The sequence below is a fragment of the Primulina huaijiensis genome, chromosome 4 (assembly GCF_012295235.1).
Source record: "Primulina huaijiensis isolate GDHJ02 chromosome 4, ASM1229523v2, whole genome shotgun sequence".
Lineage (NCBI taxonomy): Eukaryota > Viridiplantae > Streptophyta > Magnoliopsida > Lamiales > Gesneriaceae > Primulina > Primulina huaijiensis.
This window is the reverse complement of record NC_133309.1, coordinates 2,875,417-2,897,980: the sequence shown is the minus strand read 5'-3', so window position 1 is coordinate 2,897,980 and position 22,564 is coordinate 2,875,417. Positions and strand designations below refer to the sequence as shown.

At 36.3% G+C, this 22,564-nt stretch overlaps 2 protein-coding genes across 3 annotated transcripts in view; both read right to left on the bottom strand.

The window, feature by feature from the left end:
• Window positions 1-22,118, bottom strand: part of LOC140975227 (uncharacterized) — a 56,893-nt gene extending 34,775 nt beyond the window's left edge. The window contains exons 1-2 of one of the 2 annotated variants that reach the window (XM_073438818.1): window positions 21,548-22,118; window positions 21,357-21,455 (exon numbers count right to left, since the gene is read on the bottom strand). In XM_073438818.1, coding sequence (XP_073294919.1) covers window positions 21,439-21,455; window positions 21,548-22,025 — 495 coding nt within the window. In that variant the 5' untranslated portion in view covers window positions 22,026-22,118 and the 3' untranslated portion in view covers window positions 21,357-21,438. Of the gene's footprint in view, window positions 1-21,356; window positions 21,456-21,547 lie in introns of those variants that run through there. The other variant, XM_073438817.1, reaches the window with a different exon arrangement.
• Window positions 9,976-13,063, bottom strand: LOC140975226 (probable 1-acylglycerol-3-phosphate O-acyltransferase). The gene is made up of 9 exons (XM_073438816.1): window positions 12,779-13,063; window positions 12,451-12,687; window positions 12,176-12,222; window positions 11,952-12,070; window positions 11,685-11,845; window positions 10,912-11,021; window positions 10,737-10,836; window positions 10,293-10,419; window positions 9,976-10,158 (listed from the first exon to the last, which is right to left on the bottom strand). Exons 1-9 carry the CDS (start codon window positions 12,910-12,912, stop codon window positions 10,033-10,035), a joined length of 1,161 nt encoding a protein of 386 aa, XP_073294917.1. The 5' UTR covers window positions 12,913-13,063; the 3' UTR covers window positions 9,976-10,032.
• Window positions 22,119-22,564: the final 446 nt, after the last annotated feature.

The window sequence follows — 22,564 nt, the reverse complement described above, 5'->3', positions numbered from 1 at the left end:
AATAATATAATATAATATATACTATTTAACATTTTAAAGTCGGTACATCTCTTTTGGACCAGTCAAACGATCAAATTTTCCAAAACTCAAAACATGAAACTTCTATATCTTTGAGTTTTCTACGGTATATCCAAATCTCAAATCATTTGGACTTCATATGGAAATGATATGATACTAATTACCATTTTGCCTTTAAAATTAATTCATTATTTTTCAACTTATTTACGAAAATATCATCAAAATAAATTGAATATTTTTCAACTTATTTACCAAAATGCCATCAAAGCTATTTTATTCTCGGGGTCTCACATTTCTCCCCAACTTAAAAGATTTCGTCCTCGAAATCTCAAACATATCTATATACATAACATTGGCAACCATATAATTATATGTCACCAGTTATAGTACATATCAAAACTAAAATCAGTAAATTGATCATCATACATTAAATACAATGGAACAGGTGGAATAGAATCGAACAAGTGCGGATATGATTCTCGCATCTTGCTTTCCAATTCCCACGTTGACTCCTCCACACCATGTCTTGTCCATTGTACTCGAACCAACGGAATCGATTTGTTGCGCAATATCTTTTCCTTTCGATCCATAATACGAACAGGTTGCTCAACATAAGAAAGAGATGGATCGAGTTCAACCTCATCAGGTGCAAGTACATGTGAGGGATCTGGTTCATACTTTCTCAACATAGAAACATGAAATACATCGTGAATGGCAGATAATGCTGGTGGCAATGCCAGTCGATAAGCAAGATCCCCAACTCTATCAAGAATCTCATATGGACCAACATATCGAGGAGATAACTTCCCTCGCATGCCGAATCGAAAGGTACCTCTAAAGGGAGATATTTTCAAAAACACTTTGTCACCTTTCTGGAATTCCAATGGTCGTCTTCGTTTATTCGCATAACTCGTTTGACGATCCTGAGCAGCCTTCATCCGCTGTCGAATCAACTGAACCTTATCATCCATTTCCTGTATCATTTCAGGTCCAGTCAATTGTCTTTCACCAATTTCATCCCAGAATAACGGTGACCTACATCTTCTCCCGTATAAGGCTTCAAACGGTGCCATACCAATACTCGTTTGAAAGTTATTATTATAAGAAAATTCCACCAATGGTAAAGCATCTTGCCATCCCATTCTGAAATCCATCACAATCGTACGCAACATATCTTCTAACGTCTGAATCGTACGCTCAGTTTGGCCATCAGTTTGAGGATGATAAGCAGTACTCATAGCCAAACGCGTACCCATCGCTTCCTGAAAACTACCCCAGAATTTAGAAGCAACCCTGGGATCACGATCAGATACAATTGAGACTGGCACACCGTGCAGTCTCACAACATTGTCAATGTATAAACGGGCCATTCTCTTATAAGGATAAGTCCGTTCATACGGAATAAAGTGTGCAGATTTCGAAAGCCGATCAATAATGACCCAAATAACATCACAGCCCTTGGGCGAACGAGGTAAATGAGTCACAAAGTCCATAGCAATATGTTCTCAATTCCATTTCGGGATTTCGAGACTATGGAGTAATCCTCCCGGTTTCATTCTTTAGGCTTTCACTTGCTGGCAGACCAAGCATTTCGAAATAAACTCAACAATGTCTTTCTTCATACGTCTCCACCAGAATTTGGGTCTCAATGTCAAATACATCTTTCGACCTCCAGGGTGAATACTGTATTTGCTACAATGTGCTTCTCGAAGAAAGGCAGATTTCAAATCAGAATCATTAGGGACTACCAGCCGACCATTAAGTCGTAAAGAACCATCAGAAAAAATCTGAAATCCAGACTGATGTCCTGTAGATACAAGTTCTTTCGACTTTTGGATCTGAGCATCACTTCGTTGGGCCTTTCGTATTTTCGATATCAAGTTCGGCTCAATTTGCAATGCTGAGACAGTGACAGAATTCCAGTTCGAGTGAAAAGTCCAACCAGAAGTACATATATCCTCGCGTACTTTGGCGACACCAACAGATGCTAACACAGAATCATGCACCTTACGACTAAGGGCATCTGCAGTGACATTCACCGATCCAGGGTGATATTGAATCTTACAATCAAAATCTTTCAGGAGATCCATCCACCTGCGTTGCCTCATGTTCAAATCAGATTGAGAAAAGAGATATTTCAGACTCTTATGGTCCGAATAAATAACAAACTTTTCTCCGTACAAATAATGGCGTCAAATCTTCAAAGCAAATATAATGGCGGCCAATTCAAGATCATGAACAGGATAACGTGTTTCATGATATTTCAATTGACGAGACGCATAAGCAATCACTTTGCCATGTTGCATCAGAACACAGCCCAAACCTTTACCAGACGCATCTGTACACACTACAAATCCTCCGGTACCTGAGGGAATAGTAAGCACAGGTGCTGTGGTCAATCTCGTCTTCAATTCAAGAAAACTAGCTTCACATTCATCTGACCAAATGAATCGTTGATTCTTCTGTGTCAGTTGAGTAATATGTTTAGCTATTTTCGAAAATCCTTCAATAAACCGACGATAATAACCAGCTAAACCCATGAAGCTACGTATCTCAGGAACATTCGTAGGTCTCGGCCAATTCAATACGGCTTCAACCTTAGCGGGATCAACAGATATGCCATGTCTCGAAATGACGTGGCCTAAAAATACCACTTTGTCCATCCAGAATTCGCATTTAGACAATTTAGCATATAAATGGCCATTGCGAAGAGTTTGAAGTACAAGTCTCAAATGTTCAGCATGCTCCTTTTTCGATTTCGAATAGACAAGAATATTATCGATAAAAACAATAACGAATCGATCAAGATAATCTCGAAATACACGATTCATTAGATCCATAAATACGGCAGGAGCATTCGTGAGACCAAAAGGCATAACCAAGAACTCATAATGGTCATACCTGATACGAAAAGCAGTCTTAGGTACATCTTCGTCTCGAACTCGTACTTGATGATAACCAGATCGAAGATCAATATTAGAGTATACAGAAGTACACTGAAGCTGATCAAATAGATCATCAATACGAGGAAGTGGGTACTTGTTTTTCACAGTAGCCCGATTCAATTGCCTATAATCGATACACATTCGCATAGTACCATCTTTCTTCCGAACAAATAACACTGGAGCTCCCCAAGGTGATACACTCGGTCGAATATATCCCTTATCGAGAAGATCATGTAATTGTTCTTTCAATTCTTTCAACTCCAGAGGTGCCATGCGATAAGGAGCTTTAGATATAGGCGCAGTTCCCGGTACAAGATCAATACTAAACTCAACTTCTCGATGAGGCGGAAAATCAGGAAGCTCATCGGGAAATACATCTGGGAATGCTTTCGCAACAGGAATATCAGATAAAGAAGGCTCCTTCTTAGAGACATTAATAGCGTAGATAAGATAACCCTCATCCCCGCTAAACAAAAATCGAGACATTTCCAGAGAGGATACCAAAGGAATTTTGGCTTGGGAACCCTTGCCATAAAAATTCCACTTGGGTCCAACAACGGGTCGAAATCGAACCACTCCATGAAAACAATCGACAGTAGTTCGATTTGTTGTCAAGACATCCATGCCAACAATACAATCAAAGTCGCGGGAGGACAATCAAATTCAGAAACAGCACATTGTCCTCGTATATCAATACACAATTATGCACAACTTGCTCAGATAGAATAATCTTTCCTGCTGGCGTGGCTATTGATAATGTATCATACAACGGAGTACACATAATATCATGTGATGCAACAAATGCATGAGATATGAATGAGTGAGATGCTCCTGTATCAAATAAAACACGTGCAGGATAATCGCAAAGCATGCAAATACCTGCAATCACACCACCAGGAGCTTCTTTCGCCTGGTCCTCAGTCATAGCATACGCTCGAACTTGAGGAGGAACCTGGGCAGTCTGACCACCTGGTCCTCGATACCGTGGGACACTCGACTGCTGAAAAGAGGGAACAGGAACAGCAGGTCTCATCATGCTAGGGCCACCTCTAAATCCTGGCTGGGGTTGGGAAGAAGTCGTACCCCTGTTCGGACATACTTGAGAGAAATGACCTTCCTGCCCACACTGATAACAAGTACCAAACATACCTCGACACTGCTCGATAGTATGTTTGCCTCCACAATAACTACAATAAGGATCAATCACGGGACTCCCTCTCTGAGATCCACTGGAACTCGAAGAAGAAGAAGAAACAGTGGAATCAGTCTTCTTAAATTTCTTACCCCTTGGACGCAATGCAGGCTGCTGAGCTGACACTGGTGGTGGAGGAGTATACTGTGGACCTCCTCGCCTGAGTCCAGCCTCAGCTGCCTTGGCTCGTTCCACTGCCTCTGCGTAGCTGGTAGGCAAACCAGAAACAACATAAGTATATATAGCAGGATGCAATCCATTCACAAACCTGTTATATTTTGCCTTCGCATTCCCAGCTACGTGAGGTGCATACTTCAACAGAGTAGAAAACTTCGAAGCATATTCCGCAACAGTCATCGTTCCCTGTTGCAGACTATTAAATTCATTCTCTTGGGCAGTATAATAAGAAGGAGGGGAATACTGCTCCAAAAACTGGGCCTTGAAGACATCCCATGTGACTTCTATCTCGGCCTCTTTCAATCCAATCTCAGCGGCTTCCCACCAAGATTTTGCTCGGTCTTTCAATTGATATAAAGCAAGTTTCATTCGCCGAGCCTTAGAGTATTCAACAAAATTAAACAGATGCTCGATATCCTTCAACCAGGCTTCAGCTCTTTCTGCACTCTCAGTGCCAAAGAACCTCGGTGGTTTCAGATCCTGGAATCGAGCCATTACTACATCCATGGACAACCCTTCCAATTCCAACTATCCTCTCAGTACTGCTACTTGCAGTTTCATTCGTGGGATCCATCTACAAATCAAAAGATGAATATCACATTTCATATCAATTTTACATCATCACCATCTCATATCATCAATCTCATCAATAACTTACTCAAACTAAATCAAGTAGGAGCAAGTAATACAAATAAATCAAACACAAACGCACAATTCATTTGTGCCTATTCAAGCGTACACAATACTCAATCGAGCATTCCCAGCTATGCTCTGATACCACTCTGTGTGGGGCCCCTAGCTGCTAATCGTTATTACAATACAATTTGATTAGAGTTAATTAATTACAGCGGAAAACGAGTTTAAAATTTCTTTACAATGAGCCCAAAATATGCTATTTGAATACTAAAAATAGTATTTCATCTCACATCATAAAACATGCCCACACATAATCAAAACAACTCATTCAACAACAAATCATATCCTCAGGACATATCCCGGTATATAGATACATATACATATATAGAAAGACCACGAAACCTCAAATCAAACATGACTCCCTCCAGAAGTACCATCTCCGGTCTCCTGATATCCTGGAGTACCTGTCATTGTCCACATACAAAGACAACAACAGCCCCATCTGGGTGAGCAAAGCTCAGTCTGAAGCAACCACAATATATACCACAGATATCTAAACAATGATATATGATATGCAATGCATGTATGTCGTGGAGGTATCAGGTCAAATGCCCATCCACTGAGTACATGTCAGAGTCAATCGAATCGCTATCAAATAAATGCTCGAGCTGGCACACCGGCCTTAATCAGGGATAATCGTATGATAGCGTCGACAAAGCGCCATCAAATCCCAAATCTCAATCAATTATCGGGGCCCCAAATGACTATGCTTTAAGGGTCATGTAATACCAAACATAGCATTGTGTTCACAAACCCCAGAATCAAATCAAATCAAATCATATCATGATATCCAAGGATCATAGCTCAACGTGCATGTCATGTATGCCACATCAACTCAACAAATAAGGCATATAGACATGTAATCTCAATCCAATCAATCAAACATATATCATATAATACAGATACCTGTCGTATGTTACCCGGTCGCAACATACCTCAATTGTTCATTCCAGTTGATGTAGCTTGAAGATATCAGTATAGAAACTCTATCAACATCAATAACACATTCTTTTCAATCCATAATTTCATTCAATATCAACAATAGAGGTTTCAAATATCTTTTGAAACTTTAAAATTCATATCAAATTCAAATCATAGCATAATTCAATTCCGACTTCAAAACTTAGTTTCTTGTCGGTTATTCTACTGCATATATTTATCAGAATTAATAATAACTGACAAATAATTCTTCAATCTCAATTCAACGATTAAAATTTCCTAATTATAATAAATTAGGAATAATTCAAAATAACATTACTATAATCATCTCTTCTTCGTTAAAATCATACACTACTCAACAATCTTAAATTTCTGTATGATTTAACAATTTATCGGATTTATTCCAAAAAAATCGACGAATTTCAAACATCACAAAAAATATAAAATTTATACCTCAAATCGAAGACCTCGTGTCAACGATCCCAGAACTAAAGTCGGTTCGTCGATTGGATAACCCGATAAATCGCACGATCGAAAAGAAAATTCAAAACCCTATTTCCTCTCCTCTCCTCTCTCTCATTTTTCTCTCTGTGAATTCCTCTGAAACTCACGTGAACGTGAGTTTCAAATTTATCACTTTTCTTTTCTTTTTTTTTTTAATTTTAAATATTATATTATATTATATTAATAAAATAATATAATATAATATAATATATACTATTTAACATTTTAAAGTCGGTACATCTCTTTTGGACAAGTCAAACGATCAAATTTTCCAAAACTCAAAACATGAAACTTCTATATCTTTGAGTTTTCTACAGTATATCCAAATCTCAAATCATTTGGACTTCATATGGAAAGGATATGACACTAATTACCATTTTGCCCTTAAAATTAATTCATTATTTTTCAACTTATTTACGAAAATATCATCAAAATAAATTGAATATTTTTCAACTTATTTACCAAAATGCCATCAAAGCTATTTTATTCTCGGGGTCTCACAACCGTTCATCTTTTGACGTTGAAATTAACCTATTTGAGGGTCTGCTTTCAAACATTCAAACTCTCTTACACACTTAATTACTTCAAAGAAACTTGTTTTAAAAAAAAATTGGAGAGTCTTGCTGAAGAGCCAAACTGATTTTCTGCAAACACAATTTCCAAGTTTACGTTTGATCATTTGAGCATAACTTAGAGATTCACTCATTCTGAAATCTTTGCAACCGTGAGAAATAATCTTTCTGCACATATTTTTTAGATTATGTGTTTAGCTAGGAGTTCCAGTAGACTATTGTTATACGAAGTGAAGTATCTCTTTAGCATGTGTTTGCACAATATTTTGAGTAGCGAGTGAGCCAGGTGCAAAAATGCACCAACTTGTGTGAAAAAAAGGTAAAATTCTAACTTTTAAAAACACAACAATTTTGAGTACTAAATTTGATCGTCCGTTATAATGTCCTAAACAAATACAACGCTAAGACACACAAAAAACTAAAGAAAAAATGATGAAAATTGAAGGATAAACTCCCAGCATGATTTGTCTTTACACTAAACTGTACAAGTTTACAAATTATTAACATATAATGAAAAGAACTTTGCTTAAATCTGAACGAGAATGACTTGAACAACTGAAATCTGGAATGAAAAACATGAAAAATGCTTAAACAACTACCAAAATTTTTTTTTATTAGCGACAGTTTTTTCTGTCGCTAAAGAACGCATTTATATCTATATATATATATATGTGTGTGTGTGTGTGTGTGTGTGTGTGTAAGTACATATTTCGGCAGAAAGGTGAGAAAAAAAATTTCTAATATATTTTAAAGAAAAACGAGTAATAGACATTTCAACATTGATATCACATAAACGTTACGTAAAAATTTACTACAACACAAAAAATAACATATTAAGATTAAAATTTAAAGAACAAAATATTTAAAAAATTTGACTCAATCTATCGACTTTTCGAAAAATAACAGTTGCGTTGCAACTTCTAGCAAATTATTTATTAGCTCAATATATCAAAATTAGAGAATTTAATGCAACTGAGTGTATACAACGATTTGTCAAGCTGTGGTGGAAGTTTTTGAGGAACGATACTTGAGATCACCTAATTCCGATGATGTTTCTAGACTAATCTATATTTATAAACAACGAGAATTCCAGGAGATGTTGGGAAGTCTCTAATGTATGCACTGAAAGTGGAAAAATTATCACACGCCTTGAGCAGGTCAATATGCAGGCCGTAATGATTCTACAACAATCATTTCAGAAACAGTAGCTAATTATTATCTTTGGATATGTCATACATATTTTGATATGTCCTGAACCAATAATGATATAAATATTTTGGAAACAAGTTATTTATTCTCAAACCTTGCACAACATATTAAAATTCCAGCTCATTATACAATTGGAGGGAAAGCATATAATATGAGATATTATTAAGCCGATGTCATTTATTCGAAATGATCAATTATCATGCAAAGTATTCACGATCCACTATATTTATTTTGCAATAATTCAAGAATCCTGCAGGAAAAATATGGAATGTGCATTTAGTGTTTTTCAATCACAATATGCAACTATAGTATCCCCATAAAGTGATTTGAAGAAACGTCATTTACATGATATAATGAAATTATATATCATAACAACACCGCAAAATGTCTTAACTGATCATTTATGGGACGAATATAGTGATTTAAATGTTTGAAATTTTATTGAATTTAATTTCATGTATTCAAATTATTAATCAATTTAATAATTTTGTGTATTACTTTGTATTCTATATAATATAAAGAACATTATTTTAATTATATTATTAATTTATAAAAAAAGATATTAAATAAAATATAAGAATTAATATATGTAAAATAAAAGAAATATTTCAAAAATATTATTTTTTAATAAAATTTGAAGTGAATGAGTTAGAATTAGATGTTGAGTTTAGTGCAAAAATTATACTATTTTAATGCAAAACTTGTGCTAAAATAGAATTCATGGTTGAAGATACAGATGTCAAAACGAGCTAACAGGCCACTAAATGGCAAACTTAGTCCTATTGTCTTGGGTCGTTGGTTAGGCGGGTCGGTCCACCTAATTTAAAAATGAAAATTTGAAAAAATGCTAAAAAAATTTTAATAAAAAAATGCTAAGAACTTTTGAAATACTAAGAAAATAAAAAATAAACCTTAATCAAATAGTTCAACCAATATTTAAAATATTACAATAAAAAATCAAGAATATACAAAATTAACTTGTTAAACAAAATATAAAAAAACTAAAAGTATTATAAAATTAATTATTATTAAAATTATTCTACATAAGCCAAACAAAATTTATAAATATCTATCTAAAAAAAAGTAAAAATACAATTTTATATTTTAAAAAATTTAAAAATAAAATCTTATTCTGGCAGGTGACCCCGCCCCGACCTAACTCACAAAGCTGAACAAGCTCAATCTGTTTAACTCGTCTTCAAATGGGTTAAAATTTTGTCAACCAGCCCACCTCATTTTTACGGCGGGACGAGTCAATATGATATATCAAACCCAGTTTGAAATCTAGTTGGAGATAACATGTGTGGCTCATAACGGTGATACACCGTAAAAGATTTGAGACTTCTTTGTGATCACACCCACTTCGAAATCTTAATCATTTCTCGTATTATACTTCGATCTGGGAATGTTTTTTGTTTTTGTATTTTTCGTTTTCAAACTTTAATTTTTTTAATAATAACCTAGATTTCCTTGCAATATATTGAATAGAAGTCCTAAGACCAATAAACTATTTGAGTATTTGAAACCCAAATCAAACCCTTTGAAATCTCTGTTGAAAATTATTTATTTTTCGATTGCTTTGAAATGAGTTTTTGGTCTATTACAATATTCACAATGTAAACATGCACTGTACAATAAATGATTGATGTTGATAAAGAAAAGAGAAACAAATTCTTACAAGATACATGTTTGCCACTTCTATGCCGGCTTTTCCTTTTTTCCCTCTTCCAAAATTGAAGTACAAGAATAGGAATAACTAATAAGCCACAAACACTGCCCTTCAAACAGATTGCAGGCCTTCTGAGAGAGTGTGACTGCCATTCTCTGGTGAGAAAAACTTGCGACAAGCATAATTTACAGCCGAATGGAATGCAGATGGATTGTCTATGAAGACGAAATGACCAGCCTGGGTTCATGGACAAGAATACTTCAATTAAACGTTGAAGCAACATGGAAACAATCGGATAGCACAAAACCGAAGTGGCATTTGTTGTTGGAGTTGCATTTTATATCTAAAGCAAGGGAAGCGGTGAGAGATACCTGAGGAACCCTTATGATCTCACACGGAACATCCTTCATTCTCTTGCGAGCATCTTGTGCTCCTTTGTAATTCATCCAATCTTCGACACCGTATATGAATGTTGTCGGCACTTTCCATTCAGAAGCACTGCAATAAAGAGAGGCGACAGCTTCTTTATACACCTAAATGCTGACTCATTGTGTCTTCTCTTGGAGATGGTGAATGGAATGTGCAAAATATACCCAAAAATTTCTTAAGAGTTGATTGCAAGTTGTGGTTTTTGAAGTTCATTATATTGATTAAAATAAAAGCGAATGAATTATAAGTAACAAATGAATGTTACAACTTGTTCGTGTTCCTCAAATGAAGAAAGTGTTGTAGAAATTTGAATACATTTCCCATAGTGTAAGATCCTATAATTTTTTCACTCACATAAAACCAAAGAATGCAAGGAAGCAACTAACCAGTGTAGAAGAGGCATCCTAGCAAAAGCTCCAAAGGAGAATATATATTTTAAGCAGAGCTCGCCACTAGCTTTGGCTGCCAGTGTATGATATACATAGTCTATAAATGGACAAGAAAACTCGGATTAGGAAAATTCAACAAAGTTATGGAAAGAAAAGGTAATCACTAAGCTACCTGTAAGTAATCTGGATTCATCGTCAGTCAACAAGTTTCCACTAGCATATGCACCAAACCGCGCACTAGTATATCTCCGTACCAGATCTGGACCCCAAGGACCTAAACCCCTGCAGGATCATATAAAATCGAGTCCATATATGTTGTAAAATCACACCTAAATAATCATGTTTTCAAACACTAAAAAGAGATCGATCGCTACGCAGAATACTGAATGGAATACACCAAATCCATGTTAAAGAAGATCCAGCCAGATTAAAGACAGGTGCATTCATAAGGGTGCTAAATCATGACCCATTCACAAGGCATGGCTTGCGGTGTTGGATCATATCTATGAAGTAGAAAAGTAGGATATCCTTAAATTAACTATAAATAACCGAAAAACTAAATCAAGTAAATCATTAGGCTGGAAAAGCATGCAAGACATTTAATTGCAAAAGCAGCAGTTGCAAACTCAAAATAGTTGGGTATAATTTCAATTAAAACTGATAAAATTAGCAAGCTGGTTTAGGGAAAAAAAAAAAACCCCAACTTTATGAGGTTCATTAAACCAATATCTGGCACGTGCATACTACAAACTCTGTAATACAGTGTAGGGACTAGGTGTAAATGTCGAAGTTATGAATAATGCAACAAACATGAAGAACTCAGAGCAAGTATAACAAACAATATCATGTTTAAAAATAATAAAAAATAAATTAAAAGCAGTAGAGGTTGTTCCATTTTGAAGCACTCTAGCATATAGCTACGCCAATGTTAGAAAGAGTAGATACCTTATAACCTTCTGAGGAGTAAAATTTGACTCCCATAGATGATTTAAGATTGCACCTTTCCACGTGGCCCTAAATTGCGTAAGCCACTCGGACCGATATTCTGTTTCCGAGGTAACTCCAGCAGGTCCTACTAAGATCAAGTGTTGAACATGCTCAGGATGCTGCAAAAGCATTGAAGAGCCATCAACAATGATTAAAAAAACTATCCCCACTAACAGTTTCTTTTATCAATCAAATGTTTATCATACAAGAAAAAAGGTAGAATACCTTGATTGCATATTTAGCGGCAACATAACCCCCAAAGGAATGCCCAAGTAAAATGAAGTTGCTAAGATTTTTTGCTTTACGCCATTCTTCAAATGAATCGATGAACCATGCCTCGGTTTCTGAACAACATTGTACAGAACATATAAAACAGGGAACAAATCCTCCAAATTGAAAAATTATAATGATATACTCAGACAGGGTAGGTGGACACTAAAACAACGAACCTTCAGTGCTTTTACACGTGAAGTCCGGCCTGCTTGATCCACCCCAGCTGTACACAAAAGGAGCAATAAAGATGAGTGAAATGCAAAACATTAATCCATAAGTTATTGTATTCCCATTTCGGAATTTTGCACTCCTTTTTAGTTTTCATTTGTTGGTCATATGTTCTCCCAAGTTCCAAAAATAGGATATTTGTCAAACTTGGCGACCAAATATTATCCAAATTTATCAAACCAATGGATGATCAAATTATACAGATAGAATAAACAGGACCTACCCTAATTGATCAATTGCAATGACTTTGAAATGTTTGGCAAGCGCATCGAAATTACGGAAAAAGAAGCCTTGAGATGCACCATAACCATGCACCATCACGAGCGTCGGAGAACCCTCTTTGCTATCAAACGTGACCGTATTGATAAACCTTGGCTCATCGCTCGCCGACCGGAACCACCGGATTCTCGAACCCGGCGGCCCTGACCCGATGTTAACTAGCTCTTGCTCGTAAGGAGTCCTACGAAATCAAAATCGTTTACATTACTAAAACCTAAAAAATAACGTTCACACCGTAAAATACCAAAACGAATTGTATCGAAAAAATTTACTTGACAATAGAGAGGAGCCGTTTTTCGGCGGCGATGATGTGATCGGTGGAAGTCGGTATCCAACGGAGAACTGACGGCCACAGGGAACGCCTCTTCGCCGCAGCAGCGGCGGATGAACTGATAGCCTGCGCCATTTCTGTGATGACAATTCGGACCTCCAACAACGAACGAAGCTCTCGGGGTCGAAAGATATTGAATTTTCTCCTGAAGTGTTCTCGGATGAACTGATTTGACGAATTACCGTGCGATTTATATATGCGAAGATGAATAATTTCGCGGAAACTGAGAATCGAACGAGGAGAGGAGTCCGCCAACGTCAGCGATGACGTTGCCTTTTTTTCCTCCCTTTTCATTATGGGTCGAAGATCCGCGAACGGCAGTGAACCAATAGAAAATATATTTTTTTTAAAAAATATTTATTTTTAAGATGATAATAGATCGAATTAACCGAACTTACATATTAAAATTCGTAAGACTGTTTCACAAAAAGCTGTTCAAGAGTCACTAAGTCTGGTGTCGAAGATTCCAGAACTAGTTTAAAAATGGTTCCAAATCGATTTGGGGTCTATGATAAAACAATTCGAACATTATGTTTAATTCGATATTATCTTACCACTTTTGGGTCCAATAATTATTTTTTGTATTTTTAATTACTATTTCACTTGAAATATAAAATAATATTATATTAAAAATTACAAACACCGTCGAAAGAAAGAAATATTTATTTATATTTCAACTTAAAATAACATGATAATTAAATTTCAATTTTCATCTTAATTAACAAAAATGTTCTATAATATTTTCTTCTAATTCATATATCTATGATCTCCAATTACACTATCGTATTTTGAGAAGGTCGACTTGGATGCTACTGACCGGCGATTTCGGTTGGGAATAAATCTAGCAAGCGGACTAGGTCAAGTTATAGTAAATGGATGATGAGTCCAAGTATCGATCCCACATAGACTAATATTTAATTACTAGAATTTTTATCACTTAACTTAAGCTAGACAAAATATATAAAAAGATGATATGTGGATTATTAAGCTAAAATATTAAATAAAATAATATCAATTAAAACCGAGAGATTCAAATATCAAGGAGGGATTCAAATTCAAATAAATAACTAAGACACACAACGGTACCAAATTCTACTATGTTGACACGTGTTAAAATCTAATTAATTATTTAATTCTTGATAATCACGATGAAATCCCCAAAATTATTTATTAAACGATTCCTCGAGTTAATAAACCTATTTAAATCTAAAAGTCCAATTATTTTTAGTTGAATTTAATTAGATCTAAATGCATTAAATCTTCGTGGAATTTCAGTTTTCACCTAAAACCGCACACTGAAACCGAATACTATTTCTAGTCAGTTTAACCATGTGTTGATGACGTCTTTGTTGCTATATTTAACCAATCATCTTTCGATTCGTGATTAATCAACAGACATGTAAATAGTTGATCAGGCTATTAACAAGAAATATTAAACTAAAATCAATCAATAATTAAAATCAAGAAAAATAATATATTGAAAAGAAACCAACTATCAATAAAGCATTGTTTGGCCTTATCGTGGTCTTAGTCTAAATAAAATTATTCCATGAATTCAAAACAAAAGTGAAAAGTCATATTTAAGTTCATAGAAGAAAAGACAATTAAGGATGAGTGAAAGGAATTCTCAGTGATTTGTTGCGTGTGATGAGGAATTCCTCCAGCTTTTGTCTCTATCTTCCTCCCTGTTTCTTTTCTCTTCTTCATCACTGGTGTTGTCTTTCGTGTAGTCTTCTGTCCTCTGCCTCTCTCCTTTACTTCTCTCTTCTTTTCTCTCACTGTTCACCTCTCTGTACGCTTCTGCCTCTCTCTTCCACCTTGCTTTTCTGCCTCTCTCTTCCTTCCTCTCCGTTGATGTATTCACTGTAGTATTATATTCTCTTTCTCTATCCTCTGCCTCCTTTTCTGTACGTTTCTCATTTGCCTCCTTCTCTTCCTCCGTTTTTCCTTCTCTGTTGTTCACTTCCGCGCTGATTTTTTTCTCTGTTTGCGCGCCTCTCTTTTTCTGTACACATATACTACCTTTTATAATTCTTCACGGGCCTAATCCTCCACTCTTTGAAGCCCAAGTCAATTTCAAAACTTGTAGATGAGATTGTAAAGATTTAATTTCAAAGATTAGACTTCATCTCTATCAATATATGCACAGATTTTCTTCCAAAACTTTAATATTCTCAAGATAATAAAACATAAAAATATTTTATTTTCTTACTTTTGATATTTTATTTCCTTTGAAGTCTTGTAGAATCAAATTATCTCCCAAATTAGCTATTTTTTCTCTTTTATTAAAATCTACAATCATTATAAAATTAATCAAGATAAGCCCATTATTAGGAATAAAATTCTAGATAAGCACAAATATTATAAAATTAAAATCCCTAAAATCTTTATAAGATTTGGGCTTATCAATCCCCCCACACTTAGCCTTTGTTCGTCATCGAACAAATCAGAGAATAAAAATATAACCAAGGAATATTCAATGATTCACCACAAAAATGACACAATAAACACTTTTCAACCTACCAAATTCCGTCATACTCAATCAAAAGATCACACTTCGAAAATCATAAAATTCACTTTCGTTGCAACTTTAAAACTCAAACATTCACTAGAAAAGATCAAAATAATGAGACGTGTGTAGTGTGGAAGTCGAAACTCATATTCCTCAAAGGTGTTTTAGTTCAAGGAGTGCTCATATTTTCTGAATTTTTTTTTTTTAAAGAAACTCTCCATAAGCTTGTCTTTCATACCTTTCTCCACTAAATGTTGGAGGAATATGACCCGGTCAATAGGTCTTTTCAAGCTTATAACGTTAGGCCATGGCTCATGGCTACAATAAAGATTGGGAGATTCAAAATGAGAGAAAATAAACAATTATTCCTTCAGCGCATTTCTTTATCTCTTATCTTCCTCCCTTATGAGTTTCATCATCCTCCATCTAATTTTTTCATCTTCCTTGTACTTTTGTTCAACTTCCACCATATTTTTTTCCTCTTCCTTCAGCTTTTTTCAATCTTCAACAACATTCCCTTTTAGTTTTTTCAATCATCACATCATACAACATTCATTCCTCCTCTTTTTCTTTTATAATTATATATATCTTTTCATCAATCCCCTTCTCTTTCTTCATGATTTTTTTTTTCAAACTCCTCCAATTTTTTTNCTCTCTTTTTTTTTTTTTTTTTTTCATGAGCACACCTCTTGCCAATTCACAATTAATTCATATAAGTATGACTTAAAGTGCATAGATGATGTCTCAAAATATGATACAAAACTAGTTTGTGCTCAAATCTTTCGGCTACAACTACAGCTCATTTCAATCAGTTCTAGGTATGATTCAATCTCTTGAGTGATCAAAAATCTAGAAAGTCAATTAGTGTATCATGTAATCATAAGTGCAGTTTCTCAAAAAATAACCAGAAAAATTTTCATGCTCGAGGATTAAACATTGAAGCACATGCTAAGTGTGGTGACGTGAAACAAAACACAAATCTCAAATCCCCCCACACTTTAGATTTACACTGTCCTCAGTGTCATGTCATTTAAAAATAATATAAAATTTGGATATAGAATAGTAAGAGAACACTTCCCTGACAGTGTTGCTTTAAGTTCCATGAAGTGGTACATGGGGATGGTAGAATTCCTCACTGCTGGAAATCTTTTATTTCAACAGTTTAGCTTTTCCAGAATCTAAATCATCTTACCTCATTCCAATATTCCCTGCACACACCAAAATCACTGAAGATTATCCTAACAAAATGAAAAATTAGAAATAAAAAGATAAAATAAAACGAAATATAATAAATCACTGGGTTGCCTCCCAGCAAGCGCTAAATTTATTGTCTATAGCTTGACTATGGAGAAGCAGCCTTCAAACAGCGGCTTCCGCCCATAGTAAGTATCATACAGTAATACATATGGGTCTTGATTATGTGTGCCCTCAAGCTTGGCATGATATCGACATTGTACGCTCGTCGCTCCAACAACACTCGGCAAAAACTGATTATTAGGGGAAGAACAATCTACTCCATGATAAAGCTCGTAGAGGATGTAATATTCTTGAGTTTGCGTTGATAGAAATAAAGAATCTGCTGGTGGAATATATGTTAAAACCATATTTGAGTTCAAATCCTTCGCCTTCTGTTCCTCTACATCTTCCAACTTCACTTCTGCCTCATCTTTGCATAGAGATTGCTCATAGAATTCTTCATCCTTCAGCTCAAATACTTGTGGAAGATCAGATTCAGGTGAAGTTTCTGAAAGAGGATCGGTTACGGTTACCAGAAGCGCAACGGAAGTTTAAAATTTTATTTTTCATAAGAAATTTTCGACCACCTTGATTTAATGTGTAGCAAATACAAAAACAACAAAATGTCATACATAGTGTGTTTAGAAAAATACCTATCAACCTCTTGAGGTTGATGATGGCTCCAACTAAGGTGTAAACACCTTAGCTCTTGTATGGCAAGAACTTCTACAAGCTTCCAAAGAGCACTCCTTGCTCTAAAATAAAGCCCACCACCAACTAGGTAGATCCCCTCATATTTTGCACTAGAAAAATATTAGGATTTTTCTTTGAGAAGTGAGTGTTTTCTCCGACCATTGAAGAACAAAAAAATGAAGAGAATGAATAGTATTTTCGGCCACTATTCATGCTAGGAGAGAAGGAGAGACATTTTTTTGGTTGTGGGAAAAGTTAAAGTAAAAACGTTGCATGCCAAGCCTTGGTTATACAAAAAGTTGTCTCCCAACCTTTCACCTCCCATGCATGCAAATCTTATTTGATTTTTAACAATTAAAAATCCATGGACTTAATTTAATTATCTCAAACATATTTGAAACTAATTAAATATTACTTGAATTTACTCAAGTCCACTAGTTTAAATAATTTACTTAAATTGAGCTCTACAAGACTCAATATTATTTAATCAATTCAACCCTTGAATTAATTTAATTATTTGGACTCTACTAGGTCCACTAGTGATTAATTAATTCAACACTTGAATTAATTTAATTTAGTCCATAATAATGTTTATGAAAATCACAATTTTCAAATACATTATTTATTTGGCCAACTTTTAATTTAAGAACACATTCATAAATTAAAATTACATTTCTCTCATAGAAGTCATACTTCTATTTTTTCTTACGCTTATAAACTCATTTATAAGCCGTTCAACACATTGAACTATTTTACTTCTCAACGGGATCTAGAAAGCTAGTACTTGTGTGGCCCTCAATGGTTCACTGATACAACTAGCCGTGGGTTCACATCTCCATGTGATTCGGACTAAACATGTCCTTATATGAGCATACCCCAATTGCTCCATTCTTATTTATCAACTCCTTGATAATAAGAACGTCAGAACTCAAGTCTGATAGTACCCAACCAATCATGTTAAACGCCTAGCAGCATCGCTTACATGATTCCCTAGGTATCAAATGATAGTGCCTGCAAGAACCATTCAATTATGGTTAGCGTACAGTACGGTCCCTTCAACTCATATATCCCGACCGATTCGACAACCATTGGTATATCGAGAGTTGTCAATGAATCGATACTATGTGTCATGTCGTAGTTGCATCGATGGTGTAATCTATGAAACCCCTTTCATAATTACCACCATACTCTGATCAGAGATTTCAAACTACATATACATGAAAAACACATAGGATATCCATACCCGTAGGTAAGCGGTGAATCCCCGACTACAATGCATCGACTCCTATATGTTTCGACAGAACACCCAACCTTGCCACCTGATGACCCCATGAGAGTCGGTAAACAAGTCAAAGTGTAATTCTAGCACATAGAGTCTCAATGTTGTCCCGGGTCATAAGGACTAATGGTGTACAACCATAAACTAGGACTTTTCCACTCGATAAGTGAGAACCACTTGGAAAGTCCTTTAATGGAGGGTTGTTCAGTGCACTCTACCAGGAGCACCTATCTGCATGCTCGGACATCACAATGTCCCCTACCAATGAAACATGGTACTCACATCGCAGATACTAGTCTCAAGCTCGAGCGGCCTATATCCTTCTTAGCGGCGGCTGAATCGACTAGGAACCGTTTAGAATATACAGTATTCCAAATATGAGTTTCATGATACTCATCATATGAGCATCTCATATTCTTTCTACTATTTGTATATTCAAGGGCTTTATCTATGCAACTAGCATGGGTATACAGATAAAGATGTGCCAAAACAATAATTTCAAATATTATTAAAATAAAGATTGCTTATACATAGAGTTTCATTGTGAACACTCGGCCAACACTTGGCTCGACGTGCACCTACTCTAACAATCTCCCACTTGCACTAGAGCCAACTACCCATATACTTCAAACCAATTGATTCGCGATGCATCTCGAATAATGGTTCAGGTAAAGGCTTAGCTAGTGGATCAGCAACATTATCTGCGGAGCCGACTTAGTCGATAGACACTTCTCTTTCCACAATCTCTCCGAGGATGTGGTACTTTCTCAATACTTGTTTGGATTTCTGATGAGACCTTGGCTCCTTTGCCTGAGCTATGGCTCCCGTGTTTCACAAAACACCGGGATAGGAGCAACTCCATTAGGAATGACGTCCAACGCTTGGACGAAATTCCTTATCCAAACAGCCTCCTTTGCTGCATCCGATGCAACAATGTATTCGGCCTCAGTGGTGGAATCCGCAGTACTGTCTCGCTTGGAACTCTTCCAAGAGACAGCAGCACCAATGAGCATGAATACGAACCTAGAGGTTGACTTTGAGTCATCGATATCGCTTTGGAAGCTAGAGTCGGTATAGCCTTCCAATTTCAGTTCTCCACCCCATAGACCAATAACAACTTACTGGTCCTTCTCAATTACTTGAGGATGTCTTTCACAGTTTTCAAGTGTGGAAGACCAGGGTTCGATTGATATCTATACACTACACTTAGTGCTAAAACCACGTCAGGACGTGTAGATATCATCCCATACATGATGCTACCAATCGCAGATGCATAAGGAATGCTCGTCATCGCCGCTATCTCTGCATCAGTCTTGGGAGACATAGACATGGATAGGGACACGCCATGACACATTGGTAGATGTCCTCTCTAGGACTCATCCATCGAGAACCGCTTCACGATGGTATCATGTATGTGGACTGGGTGAGACCAAGCAATCTTCTTGAACTATCTCTATAGATCTGTATTCCCAATACAAAAGATGCTTCACCCAAGTCCTGCATCGAGAACTTACTCGCTAACCATATCTTAGTTGATTGCAACATTCCTACATCATTCCCAATGAGTAGAATGTCATCAACATAAAGCACAAGGAATGTCACCACACTCTCACTGACCTTCTTATACACAGAGGGTTCCTCAGGATTCTTAGTTAAACCAAACTCTTTGATTGTATTATCGAATATGAGGTTCCAACTCCTAGATGCCTGCTTTAGACCATAAATAGATCTCTGAAGTTTGCATACCATATGCTCACTTCCGATAGATGTAAACCTTTCAGGTTGAGACATGTAAATCACTTTCTTAAAATCCCTATTAAGAAAGACTGTCTTGACATCCATCTGCCATATCTCATGGTCATACCATGCAGCCATTGCTAGCAATATCCTTATAGACTTGAACATTGCAATTGGAGAAAAGGTTTCCTCAAAGTTAACTCCTTGTCTTTGAGTATATCTTTTTGCCACCAATCGCTACTTGAAGGTCAATACCTTCCCACCCGCCCCAAGTCCTTATGGGAACCGTTCCCTCAAGTGGATCCATAAGATCCCACACTTGGTTCGAATGAATGGAATTCATCTCAGATTTCATTGCTTCAAGCCACTTGGATGAATCGGCATCAGATAACGCTTCCTTGAAGGTCCTTGGATCACATCCATGGATAGGCTCATCATGGCCCTCTTCAAGAAGCAGACCATACCTCATAGGTGGTCTCGAGACTCTCTCGTATCTTCTAGGAGCTTGTATCTCCTCTCTTGGCTCTTCGGGTGTGGGTTCTACAATTGTGGGTGTCTCTCGAACCTCTTCGAGTTCTATCATCTCCCTTTTTCTATCCAATAGAAATTCTTTTTCCAAAAAGATTGCATTCTTAGAAACAAACGCCTTTGTTTCTTGGGGATGATAGAAATAATATCCAACAGAATTCCTTGGATATCCCACAAAATAACATAAAATGGATCAACAATCCAATTTATCTCCCACTACCTGCTTCACATAAGCAGGGCACCCTATATTCTAAGATAAGAATATTTGGGAGGCTTACCCATCCATATGTAATATGGTGTATGCCTTTGATTGGACATTTAGTAGAATATCTTTTAATTTTAAGTTATAGATATCGTTTTCAAGTTCTCAAGTACCAATTAAACATTCATTCTTGTAAATGTTGCAAACACCTTTGCTAAATAAACAAGAATATCCATCTTTATCACCATAGAAATGGAAACAATGTTTTTCACCAAAAAGGTACAAATAAAACATCTCTTAAAAAAAATTAACTTAAAATCATTGTTCAACAATATGTAAACATCTCGTAAGGTCTTGGCAGCAACTCTTGCTCCATTGCCCATCCTCAAGAAGGTCTCACCTTCTCTAATCCTCTTACTTCTTTCCATCACCTGCAAATCATTACAGAGATGTGATCAACATCCGGTATCCAATACCCAAGAAGTAGAGTTAATTGAAATGTTTACTTCAATGTAGAACATACCATTTCCAGAACCTTTCTGGGCAAGATATTCTTTGCAATTACGCCTCCAATGTCCAGGCTTCTTGCAGTGATGACAAACATCAGCAGTCTTGTCAGCCTTAACTGGTGTGGCTGCCACAACGGGATTCGGAGATTGCCTCATCAAGGGCACGTTCTTCTTGGGAGGTTGGAAAGAACGCTTCTTTCCCTTCCCATGTGGATCAGTCTTCGTACCAGATGAAGAACCCACATAAAGAACCAACTTCTCTTTCTTGATGGTGGATTCAAACGTAACAAGCATATTCACCAACTCCTCAAGGGTCGGCTCTAGCTTGTTCATGTTGAAATTCACCACAAAAGGATCAAATGAGCTAGGCAGTGATAAGAGTAACACGTCAGTGGTCAACTCCGAAGGCAAAATCAGATCCATGCCAACGAGCTTGTCCACGAGCCCAATCATCTTTAGGCCATGCTCATGGACCGAGGCCCCATCTCGCATGCGCAAAGTGATCAGCTCCTTGACGGTTGCATGCCTAAGACGCCGTGTCTGCTCATCAAAGAGCTCCTTGAGATGCAAATGAATGTCAGCAGCACTCTTTGCATCCTCAAAACGCCTCTGCAGCTCATCATTCATAGAAGTCAGCATGTAACACCTGGCTTTCAAGTCATGGTCACACCATTCCTTGTAAGTCTGCAATTCCTCAGGAATGCAGTCAGTCGGAGCCTCAACAGGGGGCGACTCAGTAAGTGTATATGCTATCCTTTCCGAATTCAAGACTATTTTTTGGTTTCTTAGCCAAGTGAGGTAATTAGGTCCGGTTAACATGTGTTTATCGAGTATTGCAGATATCGGATTGCGAATCGAAGACATTGTCAATTTGTACTGAAAAATGAAAACAGATAAATGTTGATGACTATTTCAAAATATTTAGTAAGATATAAAGTATGGACTTTTACTTTATAAATATTCGCTCCCACTGTTTTGACATCTTTCACTACCCTCTAGTGAAAACGGGAAACTCCTTTCCTCAGTAGGTA

Excerpts from the sequence above, each read along its gene's own strand:
- LOC140975226 (XM_073438816.1), bottom strand. The coding sequence starts at position 12,912 with ATGGCGCAGGCTATCAGTTCATCCGCCGCTGCTGCGGCGAAGAGGCGT. Across the intron at positions 11,022-11,684 it reads ACTCCTCAGAAGGTTATAAG|GGGTTTAGGTCCTTGGGGTC; the intron begins GTATCTACTCTT and ends ATGATCCTGCAG. Across the intron at positions 10,159-10,292 it reads AGATCATAAGGGTTCCTCAG|GCTGGTCATTTCGTCTTCAT; the intron begins GTATCTCTCACC and ends CCATGAACCCAG.